At 38.3% G+C, this 12,344-nt stretch overlaps 1 protein-coding gene and 1 long non-coding RNA gene across 3 annotated transcripts in view; one reads left to right on the forward strand and one right to left on the reverse strand.

Annotated features, from left to right (window-relative positions):
- The window catches only part of C1QTNF3 (C1q and TNF related 3), a 17,875-nt gene continuing 5,531 nt past the window's right edge, over positions 1-12,344 (forward strand). The window contains exons 1-4 of one of the 2 annotated variants that reach the window (XM_030004391.1): positions 1-582; positions 5,627-5,738; positions 8,324-8,478; positions 12,100-12,229. In XM_030004391.1, the coding sequence (XP_029860251.1) occupies positions 295-582; positions 5,627-5,738; positions 8,324-8,478; positions 12,100-12,229 (685 nt within the window). In that variant the 5' untranslated portion in view covers positions 1-294. The remainder of the gene's footprint in view (positions 583-5,626; positions 5,739-8,323; positions 8,479-12,099; positions 12,230-12,344) is intronic. The other variant, XM_030004392.1, reaches the window with a different exon arrangement.
- LOC115336808 overlaps positions 10,472-12,344 on the reverse strand; it is a 14,144-nt gene continuing 12,271 nt past the window's right edge. Inside the window, exon 5 of the long non-coding RNA XR_005931573.1 lies at positions 10,472-11,538. This is a non-coding gene — a long non-coding RNA (uncharacterized LOC115336808). The remainder of the gene's footprint in view (positions 11,539-12,344) is intronic.

The following is a 12,344-nucleotide window of genomic DNA, read 5'->3' on the forward strand; positions in this document are numbered from 1 at the left end:
TCCGTTAAATGCTGTGGTCATTTCCAGCATACAAATCAATTTTCCTTGTGGTGGTGAAGTGGTGAATAATGCTTGGTTTGTTTAAAGGAGCATGACTGATTTTGGATGAAGGATCCTGTCACTTTGGCATTTTTAGTTTTATTTATTGCACACAACCGTATAAAACCTGGTACTGGTCTCAGTGCCAGGCTTACTAGTGGAAAAGCTGAAAGGACCACATAACTCCTGGTGCAGCAAAGAGGTTCTCCTTCTGCAAGGCATTTGCTGGACTCCTGAAAAATTATTTTGAATAACATGGCAGAGAAGGATTTCATCAGTTGGCATCTACTGGCTTTATTTTTTCTTCCATTTTGCCTGTGTCAAGATGAATACATGGAGGTGAGCAGAAGATCTTATAAACCAGTGGCCAAAGTATTGCAAAGTCACCACCAGACTGGCCATAAAGGTTCCAGAAGCAGGGAAATATTGAAACAGCGGAGTCAACTTATAGAGTGGACTGTTGATAATAGCACTTCTACAGACCAAAAGGTCCTGAGACCAGAGGTAGATGATGTAGAACTGACTACCTCAGATAGAGTCCAGGTACTCTGAATTAATCTTCTAAAGATATCTTTAAAGCTAATGAGATTTTTTTTTTTTTGCTAAGATTACTAGTGATATATTTATAAAATTATTTTTATTAAAGGTGTGTATTGGTCTGTATCCTGCTGGGTTGCTTTATAGGATCTTTTAATGAGCTGGTAGAACCAGCAGTGGTTGGGGACAATGGTTTCAACATAGACAGCAGCCCTTTGTTTTGCTGAAACTCTGATCCTGTGCAATCATATATTCTAATATACAGTCTCTTAATTATTTCAAGGTATTACTTATTTAATATATTAAAATTTTAGATTCTGTTAACTCATTTGGATGTGAAGGAAGATTACAGAATTTATAGAGGTATTTGGAAAGATTAAATTAGCAGAGAATAGCTTTACCTGAAAATTATGTCTATAAAGTATATTTTTTGAGCTTGAGACAAACATAATGAAATTGTGAGTGTTCAAAAAAATTTATTCTAAGGAATAACTTGAAAAAAACAGATGCTAATGTAATGAGTAGATTTAATAATATATATCAACTTGACAGTTTCAGAGGAAAAAAGACTCAGAATGAAACTCTAAATCATCTGTAGTATCTGCGTTTTAACCTGGGAATCTTTTTATGCCTTTTAAATGGCATTTTAGATATTATAGTCATTAATTCACAGCAAAGGGAAAATGGCATAATTTGATTATACATAAAATATTGCAGTCCAAATTTAAAAGGAAAAATCTGAAGGGCAGAAGATGAAGCTTTTTCTAGCACTAGGCAAAACAAAATTCCACTCAAATGAAGTGTTTGTTGATTGATGTTTTTTAGAAACAACAGGAACGTCAGTGTTTTGTTCCTATTGCTGATACAAATGTTTGAGTTCACCTTTTATCATTTGTTTTTTAAAACTCTTTCAGATCAAACTATGATATTTTGGATTCCAAAAATCATGGACACGCAGACAAGTGTTGAATAATAACCTACGTGATAAGCAGAGGAGATTTAATTTTAATCCTGTCCTAGGCTTGAAGAACTGAAACACACTGAAGTATGGGAATAGGTTTAATACACCACTATAGTCCCTGTATTTAAATTTTACAGTGCTTTGCATTTCATATTTCTTGGGCAGGAGTTATATGTTCCTCCAGTGCACTCAGCAAAATAGATATTTAACTGTAGGTATGTTAAATTGCACTTGCAGTATATAAACAGTGTAAACCATCAGGCATATAGTCCAATGAGCCAGCTAGTGTGTGTGTACCTCTTTACTGCAAAGAGAATTGTGCAGCTGCATACTACAGACCATATATTGTTGGTACTTAAAGAAGATTCCCCCTTAACATAATTTCAGATAATGCCAGATTTAATACAAAATTACAACTTTTGAGGGGTCAAACTCTCCCTCACAGAAAGTGTCGCTCTGTTTGGGGTGCATGTGTCTCTCATCAGAGTTTAATGCAACATATTTGGAGTTGCCTGCTGGGGGAAGAGGCTGTGACATTAAAACTGAGCCTGGCGAGTGAGTACAGCTGATGGCAGTCGTTTACCTGCCAGACCCTCTCTAAGAAGCAATTTTTGCTGGGGAAATGATGTAACTTTTGGCTTACCGAAATGAAATGGAGCACTAGCAGATGCATGACAGGGATAATCCATCACAGAGTGGCTGACGCAATAGGTATTTTTCCATCTCCAGAGTCCAGGGATTTCCAGGCAGAGGAGGAACAAAGGTGGCACAGACATGTTTTAATTCATGTCAAACTCCTCCCTTCCCCTTGAGCTATCTGAAAGCTGTTTCAACCTAAAGTCCCTACCTTCTTGGTTATCTTAGCTCTGGCTGCAGAATTTCACCCTCTTGCTAAAGTGTTTTAATGGTCCCATTCCCTGTTGTGGAACAGAGACAATAGCATTTGTCTTTGCTGCATTGGGTACAAGGCCAGTTTCCACACTGCTGGTAACTTATATAAAATATAATGTGCATTTCTCAAGCACAAGAAATCGTAGTGACTGGGGAGAGCCATGCCAGCCACATTCTTCCTTTTCAGGTTGCTCTTTGAAAACCTTCAGGTACCCCTCAACCTACTGGTGTTTTACCCTGAATTTTGGCAATTTTGGTTTGTTTAATTCTTTGCCAGAGAAGGCACATGGAGGGCCTCAGTGGCCACAGAGACATGCTATTTTGCATTCAGAACAGGAGCCAAGAATAGTGGATGTACATTACTCATCTTCTGCATTGTCTTAGACAATATAACAGAAACACATAAAATTAATCAGGAAGTGAAAAAGAGCTGGGTCTCCACTTATGATTCGTTCACAGCTTTAAGTTAAGGGAATTTTATAGACCATCTGTTGCCTAGAACTGCCTCCTACATACTAAATTATAGGAAATTCAGCAAATAGCCTCAGAAATATTTCCAGTTTTCTATCTGTATTAGGATATCAATGTGGTAGATGCATTTCACAAACTCCTAAATCATAGTCATGTTCTGAGAGCAATGCCAAAGATTAATTGTGTGATAAAATTTATGTGCAAATGGCTGCATAGGACACCTTTGGCAAGTAGGTTGTAATTAATCTCTTTGTGCCATTTGAGTGTAATTTTACTTTAGGAACAGGTTTTTACTTTAAATGTACTCTTCATGAAGTTCTCTGTTTTTACAGATTAAAAGACTATCCTGAATATTCATTGTTCTTGGCAGCTGACTGTGAACATTTTTTTCCTCCTAGTCAAAGGATCAGTAAAGATAATAAGTCAATACTACTTTATGACTTGCATAAGTAGTTATTTTTAAGTTGGTGGAACTGTTTCTCATACAACTAGGTTGGCAGGACTTGCCTCACTTCACATTTAATAAACCTGCTGAGCTTTTCGAGAGGTAATGCCAAATAGTATTTGGTTATGACCAGCACTAGTATCTATTTTATGATAACATAGCAGGTTAGCTAATAATGTTGTTCAGGATTTCAGTGCATTGGGTAAAAAAACAAATTGTACCTGCACAGAGAGAGTCTCACATGCAGTCTAGTTTGCTGGATTCATGCCTTCTCTTACCTACAATCCAGAGTTCTAAGTTTTTGCACATTTCTAGGCTGATATGACTTCTTTTCTCTTGGCAGGTGTGTATATAGTTTGCCTTCTCATTTAACATGAATATGAACCACTATCAAGAAAGAACTGGAGATTTTAATCTCAGTGCAACACTCAACATTAGCATTTCAGGTGGTGCAAAATGCTCGTGTAATTCCAGTCCTCTTGTACTTGTCTCCCCTTCAAGGACTGAAAATGAGCTGAAAGCAGGGCTACTTCTCTCATATTAGGAAACCTTTAAAGAGTGTGTCTGGTGATTGTCATTTATGTTCTTCCTAACAACTGGGAGAGACAAGACAGCAAGAAAGATACAGACAGGTTTTCCAGGAACAGACAGTCCAACAGGCAGAACTCATTTTTCTCATAAAGTATAGACCTTACCCAGAATTAAGGTGAAAAGCATAGTATTGACCAAAACCCCATAAATAGGAAGCCTTTCTGCCCACTGGCAAGTCTTAACATTTCCATACTCTTTGAATATGAAGCATATTTGCTGAGCTGTCAGGTCAGCCTGTATTCCCATGGTAGCTCCAGCATCGGTGGTTCCAGCTGGAGAGGGCAAGTGTCTGTCCCATCAGAGGCATTGCAGTATTTTGGTGGCATGAAGGGGTTTTCTGTATCCCTAAACATAAACTCCCAAGCCTCTTGAAATTAATGAATTTTAGGGATGTAGGTATTGGTAGGTTGTAGACTTGGTATTGTTCAAAACACAGGCAGAAATCTTTAGTGTTTCAGACGAAGCCAGCTGGTGACCTTGATGACAGGAATACAGCACATCTATATGTTCATTTGGCAGCTCCCATCCCAACCAGAGCTAGTTTTCTGCTGTTAAACCAACAGGTCTGCATTAGGCAAGTAATTGGAGGATGATAAAGATGAGTGGAAAGAAAGGAAAGGAAAACAAATAGTGGAACGATTAGAGAAAAGTAGTAGTTGGATTGGTGTAACTATCCCCCTCCAGAATTTAAGAACTGCAGGTTTGCACCTCAGGATAATAGCAAAGAATTGTAAGGAAAAAGAAATAAAGAGGGAGAAATAAGAAGGAGGTAGAGAAATAAAATCAAATCCTGGACCTCTACCTCAGCTGACCCATTGGAGGATTTGTGACCACAAGATCAATGCAAAAGCCTAGTTACGAAATCCAGCCAGGATTGAATGAGATGCCATTAGTATAAATACAATAATGTGGGAAAGAAAAGCACTGAAGCAAAGCTATTATCAAACTAATATTACAGTAGCTGAGCTGTGTATAATAAACTCATTAGTTTATTTATGCTGCTATATTAGTTTCAGCATATAAACAGGTTTTCATAGTTACACACCCACAACTACAAATAATCAAATGCCCCTAACACCAGGTGTTTCGGTCAGTTCAAATTTTTGTCATGTATCTTGGCACTTTTTTAGGTTCTCCCAAATTTAGTGGCCTGTAAATATGCAAGTCTGGGGCCATGAAGACGAATATGCTGCACAGACATTTTTTAACATCTTCTTCGGGTGGTCCCACACAGTTTTCTTTATGTTTAGTATAGGATAGTTAATTGCTGAATGTCAGATGAAGTCCCTTGTGTCTTACCACTAGTTGTACATAGGCTTGTTTGTCAACAAAGGTCAGCTGAAATGTGGGATTAGTGCAAAGCAGGATAAGAACCTAACTGAAATATTCATCTAACTTTCATTGCTTGGTATTATTTTACTTTCAAAACCCTCATTATTTGACAGGACAAGTTGGTTTTTTAATATTCATATAGGTCTTAGAACACTTGAAGAGGTATTTCCTTAAATCTTCCAGAAATAACATCTTCAGGGACAACCCAAGTAGGGGAGATTTCAGCCCAGATAAGAAGTGTTTTGAAAACTTACCAAAAATATAAACAGAGAAAATATAATGAAGACCCTGTAACTGACATGCATATGATTGATGCCCTCCATGAATGAGCTATTTAAAGCTTACTTTTGTGCACTTAGCCCCCACAAACTGGACCACAGAATCCAGACTGTAGCTCCTGCTGCCGTGGTGACTTTGGAGTTCGACTCTACCAAGGGCCCCCAGGACCTCCTGGGCCCCCTGGGATGCCAGGTAAAGACAAAGTTTAATTCATTTTTTTATTATTCTAGTTACAGGCTATAAATCACAGGCTCTTCTATGAAATATCAGAGAATGGTCAAAACATCAGTATTTGGGGACAGATTCAGGAATAAGTTTCTCTATAATTTCTGAGACAGATTTTCAGTTAGACTCTAAAGTCTTTTCCACTGAAAACCCTTTTGTTATTAAAATTTAGCTTTCACAAATTCATACTGAAAGTAATCTTATTGCATTTCTAGAGCAAATTGGTCTCTCTTCTTGAAGCAGCATGAAGCTTCCATTAAAGTTGGAAGAACTTGCTCCCTAGAGTTGATTATTGGGATCACTTTTGAATATCCAGCTATGCTATTGTGTACTGTATTCAGGAGCTTTTTTTCATCTAGCACACTGCTAGCCAGTATTTTACAGACACACATATGCTTTTATTCTCTCATAGAAATGTCTTCTTTTCCTTCTTTCTTCTGTTCTTCTCTAATAAAAAGTACTTTTTTTTTTCCATTAAAAATGCATACAGAAGAACAGGATACTCAGGAAAAGGGTATGCTTTGATCTGATAATTGGTATGGAGAAAGAAGAGCCTAGAGAAGAGAAAAAGATAGTTAGGTGCATGTTGGTGTAAGTTTGTTACAGCAGGTACCTTCAGGGATTTGAAAATTACCATTCCTAAAGCAGACGTATAATGTAAATGAACATGTCACTGACCGACAGATTTGTCTCATCTTCAAAAGCTTACATCTTCTGTTATCACAATAAAAATGCAACTTCATAATTCTTCTGCCTCACAAATGTATTGACAGTAACAGACCTGACATAACCATACACACAAAAAATTAATGTAGTGATTTTGAGTAGAAACGGTTTACAGTAACAGTTAAATCTGACTGTTACAAAGTTAAATCTGACTGAATGCAGTGTTTCAAGAACTAGCTTCAGTTGGCAAAACACTGAAATAAATTGTTACTTTGACGTATTTTGGGTATTAGGCAAAATAAGGTCACAGGCTTATTTGGTATTAGGCTGCTGTGAGCTATTCACGCATCAACCCTTTATAGAAATATCATTGACCATTATACAAGTAAGAAAAATCTAATGGTGAGACCTCTTGTGCAGAAATATTGCATTACGTATTAATAAATTGTTGGCTTCTTAGAAGCAGGACACAATTTTGTATTAGACCCACTCTTTCAAGGCTGCAGTGGACATACTGGGGCACGGCCCAGTTCCAGCTTTGCCCCTTCCTCATGCGAGGATGTATCGCAGTCACACTTTCTTGTCACCACAGAATGCCACAAACGTATAGCTGACAGCAACCTTCTGCACCCTGGAATTTCTCTGTCTCCTTCATCTGCTGCATTTCATATCGTGCCCATAAGGGGAACGACAACAGCTGCTTTTCCCTTGATTGAATCAAATGTCACTTGCAGACTTCTGTTCTGAACTGGTAGAGAAGTAGCTCTGGCTTTACATAAAGGATCATTCTTGTTATTTTTAAGTTATTGATTTCTCTATCCAAACAATGCTTAATTTCTTCCACCATTTAGCTTCCTTTTCTGAAGTAAATTTTTTTCTCAATACAAAAACTCTGTAGAATCACTTAATCACTAGATTTGATCTCAAACACCACCATTCTTCCTGTAAATTCATAACCAGAGTGACTAAACAGAGAACAAGCAGAGTGGCAAAGAATCTAATTTCAATTCAGGTAGAATTAGAACAATGATGACACTAATTAATCCCCTGAGTAATTAGTTGAAAGGTCAGGCTTTTGTTTCAGATAGGCATAATAATTGCTCAGTTATTCTAGCCAACTTCAAAATTTTGTCAGTCGCATAGACGTTTGCTCAGTAATTTCCTCAGCAAACATCAGGAAGTAAGTAACACTGCAGATGCAGAAATGTGTTTTTATAATGAGCCTTTTTACAAGAAGCCATCATTATAAAAATTTTGTCTTTCTTTAAATCTAGGAACATGCAAACAATCAACCCCTTCAAGCTAACCAGCAGCCTGAGAATGCACACTTTCCAGGTCTTAGTACAGATAGGTCATTTAGCTAGTTTAAGGCTACAGCCATTCTTAATTTGTGTAGACATGCTTTAAAGATAGCAAAACGTTAATCAAAATTATCTTAGCCTATCCTAATTAGCTTAAATTATGAAGAAATAAGTTTTTACACAAAAGGAAAAGCAAGAGTGCTTATGCAGGCTACCTGGTATGTGTCAATAGGCAGGGGCTTTCACTTTTCTTGAGCCTCACAATTGCTGAGGTCTTGTCCCTTGCACATCTCCCCAACAATGCAATGACTTGAGACATCAGCAGTTTATATGGCAACACCAAGATAGCATAAGGGTTAACTCTTAAACATCAGTCTACATCCTTCTGGAAACTTGCTCCTCAAAACCTCCACCTTCAGCTTAACCACACAGCTGTTTCTTATCCATCACAGCTCAATCTGGGCTTTATGGTACTGACAAGTCCATGTGTTGCAAACTGGTGGAAAAAGACCCTGTCAGAGTCATCTGTTAAAATATATTATATGAAATTATTTAAGTTAAACATAAAGCTCTGTTTCCTTTAAGGAAATCATGGAAACAATGGAAATAATGGAGCAACTGGCCAGGAAGGAGCCAAAGGTGAGAAAGGAGACAAAGGAGATATGGGACCGAGGGGAGAGCGTGGCCATCATGGACCCAAAGGCGAGAAGGGTTACCCTGGGATTCCCCCAGAACTACAGGTACAAAATCTCTGGCTTGTGTTGGCTGCAGCATTTCTCAAGTTATGGTTTTCTTCTCTGAAAAACAGCACCTAACTACTGTAAGATACTTAAGAAGTATATCCCCCTGTAAATTAATACAGTGAGAGACATATATAGCTCTTGTCATGACTGACAAATGTGCTCTGCCAGATCTTCCTGGAAAAGAAAATCATCAGGGCTTAGTCTTTCCTTAGAGTAAGAACCCAGCTGAGAAATGGACAGGAAGAAACATAAATGGTTCCCTTTTAGAGCAGAATGCCAGTATCTGGGTCATTAAAGGAGAATAGCGGGGACTATCATTTTTCTATCAAGCTGTATCACATACATAACTGTGCTTCATATGGCATATGAAAAGAGTAAAGGAGTCACTCAGGCCCATGCTCCTCAGGTTAGTCAGGCTTTGTGAGATTCTCAGAAGCATATGTATGCAACTTCTCAAAGTATTGGGTCAAAACCTCTGAGTGCAGCCAGAAGTCCTCTGGTTTTGAAAAATACCCCTCAGTAGCTATCTGTGTTTTTATATGTCTAAATACCTTAAAAATGTTGAGAAGCATGTAGGTTCTGCCTATGAATGAACTACCCAAAAGCCAGATAAGCATTAAAACATGGGTTCAAGCCTGAGCTTATAAGGTCTGCTGAGGGATGGGATATATTTGTTTGGGCTCAACACTGTGTTGGCATAGACTCATAGCTTTTGGATTAGAGCTTCTTCATGTCCCAGGAATCTGGCAGGTGGCGGAGAGCTTATGTATGTATATATATATACCTGCAGTACAGCAGAGACATGGTGTAGTCCTGTTCTTAAGGCAACTGAAAGTAAATGGGTCTTGGGTAACTAAGACCCTTCATTGCTGTTGCAAAGGGGATTTAAGAATTTCCACACTCTATACTGCAGTGTGGCAATATATGAGCAGTTCATCTGCAATAGCAGGAAGACTTGACTATATGATGTAGTGCAGCTAAGATGCTGAAGGCAAGATTTAGATGCATGGCAAGCCTTTGAGATATATCCCTCCTGGTCTCCAGCTGCCACTGTGGAAGGGGCTTCTGTAGGTGCACAGATGCCACTGTGGAAGGGGCTTCTGTAGGTCATATCAGCCAGCCCCGTGTGGCAGAATCCTAAAGCACGTCAAATGGCACAAGGTGCGTTTGCGTGGGCCAGTGATTGCAGTCAGATTCAGCTTCAGAGAATCTACATGTGAGGGAAGCATCTGAGCTCCTATTACAATTACTGAGGCTCTAGAAGAGCAACTCAGCTTAATCTGACAGTCACTGCTGCTTTTGAGCAAATGGGACTTCACATACCACACAGTATATAGATCTCCAGAAGCTATAAGTGAGTTTGCATCCTCACTCACACAGACACACTTCAATGGAAGTGTCTTAGTCTCGATCTGATTTGTACCCCCCAAACCAAGTTCACCACTGAAGGGACAAAGTGGGATATAGCAAGCATGCACAAAAAGAAATCCCACTTCCAAACACTGACTGTGGGGAAAACTGAAGTTCTGGTCTATTTACGGATCTACACCTTTTAACTGAAGGATACTGTTTCCCAACAACAGTCATTCATATATGTTATATATCCTTGTAAAAGGTATGCAAATTAACAGCAAAATCAACAGTACAACCAACGTGTGCAGTGTGGGAAAATGGCTTTGTATTTCTTGGCATTGTGTATGTTTGAATTCTCCACTCTAAGTTGCATGAAGATGGGGTAATTGCACAGAATAAAATTCACAATAAAAATAGTTTCTAAAATTATTGGACTTTTGTAATAAAGTAGAATTATTTTAGTATTCTTAAATAATTAACTGGAATTAACACTATAGCTGAATATCTTAAAAATGTATTTGTTGTAATTACATTCAACATAAATCCTTTTGCAATTTTAAAATGAGCTATCAGCATTTTTTTCTTACATAAAGATAGTGGCAGTAATGTAATTAAAAACTGAATAATGAAAGAGGTTGAATAACAAAAGCTCACCTGTTTCCAAGTAAAATTCCATCCCTGTTTTTAACACGTGTTTAAAAATTCTTTACACAGTATAGCATATCATTTCTTGTTAACATCATGCTTAAGAATTTTAGAGCAGGGATAGGTAGAGGAGAAAACACTTTTGAATCCAATAATGGTTTAAGTACAGGATTATTTTGAAAGACTTGGCATGTCCATGTTGATCTGCTATTTCAAAATGAGACCTAGAGAGAAAGGACATCTTTTTCAACTCTTCTGATCAGCCCAAGAAAAGTAGCGTGGGGTCAAAGAGAATGTGAAATGGAATCTAGACAAAAAGCAATAAATTCCATCAAGCTGCCACTGCAGCTGCTTTCCTTTAACACATGATGAACTTTGATGTGATCCTGGCTGAGAAGCAAGAAGTTAACAATTTGCCGTCATAGAAAATGCATTCATGCAGGGATAAGGAAAATCAGTCCAAGCTTTCAGCTCACATCTGGAGCTCCTCAAATTTCTGAGCAGATGGCTAATGATTTCCATTGTTAGATCCAGACTTGCATTTGATTTTGCCTGTTTTGGTTTTGTTCACATTTGGATCTGAAATCAAAAGAAGTTTGGGGTGGTTTTTTTTAAGACCAGTATAGCTGGAATCTCATGAAAAATGTCATTTTTGTGAGGGGCAGTAACAACTGTAATTGAACCCTTCTCATCTAAGAAGTTAAGAGAGAGAGATAAAATGTCAAGTCACTGCGTGACCTTCTGGCATCCAGGTGCAGCAGTTCTGCCTGTAGCGCTTTTACTGACAGTCAGATGGGGGATCACAGACTCACGGAAGAGATAACCTCCCTCTCTGCCCATGCAAGTTGGCAGGGTTTTTCCCTGGTATCTTGCTGAGGGTAATTTGAATTGTCCAATGTGGGAGGTTTTGCACAGTTTTCTATGAAACATTTTCCACAGCCAATACGTCTGTCTCATTGCAAGAAGTATACCATGAAGTTGAAGCACAGTTTTCACTTTCTTAGTTTCCTCTTTTGGTCTCCACCACTCTCTGTTGTTGTGATTGAGGGTACAGGGCAACTGGTAAGAGACAAAAGCACTGAATGTTGAGTCCTAGCAACTGCACTTATAGAGGATCTCTAATAAAAATGTTTAATTTATCTCTGAAGGTAGTTAGTAAGAAACACTAATGTGTATGGATTTTACCGATGATTATTTATTCCACACATTCAGTTAACAGCAATATCCAGTCCAAATGCATTGGGGAATATATAAAAACTAATTAAATCACTTTTGTTGGAAACACCATCTATTTCAATGCCAGTTTTCTGTTGCATCATTCTAGAGAGACTTAGAAGTAAATAAAATCTCAAATGAAGGTCCTGACCTGCAAACACTTGCCCATACACTTACTTTTACAGTCATGAATAGTCCAATTGAATGTAAGAAGCCTAGTCCTCTTCCAGTCTCATTCAATGGGAGTTTGTTACTGGAGTTTAATGGCCTTGGAGCAGGCCCTAGAAGAACATCTCTGGCAGGAAAATAAACAGACCTCAAATACATGAAAAAATTCTGTAGCTAATTCCTCTACACATGTGCATTTCGTGAACGACTGCCTGAATAAGAACTGCATTTTTGCAGGTTGCATTCATGGCTTCCATGGCTACTCACTTCAGCAACCAGAACAGTGGGATCATCTTCAGCAGTGTTGAAACCAACGTTGGGAATTTTTTTGATGTCATGACTGGGAGATTTGGTGCTCCAGTTAATGGTGAGTGTTTGCAAAACAAAATAATGCAATTCTGGGAGCTACAGGGAGAAGTGTGGTCAATAATGATGAGAAAGTAGTTAACTGGCTGTGCGCAAGGCACTGATGAGACTCAGTC

This window comes from Aquila chrysaetos, chromosome Z (assembly GCF_900496995.4).
Source record: "Aquila chrysaetos chrysaetos chromosome Z, bAquChr1.4, whole genome shotgun sequence".
In the NCBI taxonomy this organism is placed as follows: domain Eukaryota; kingdom Metazoa; phylum Chordata; class Aves; order Accipitriformes; family Accipitridae; genus Aquila; species Aquila chrysaetos.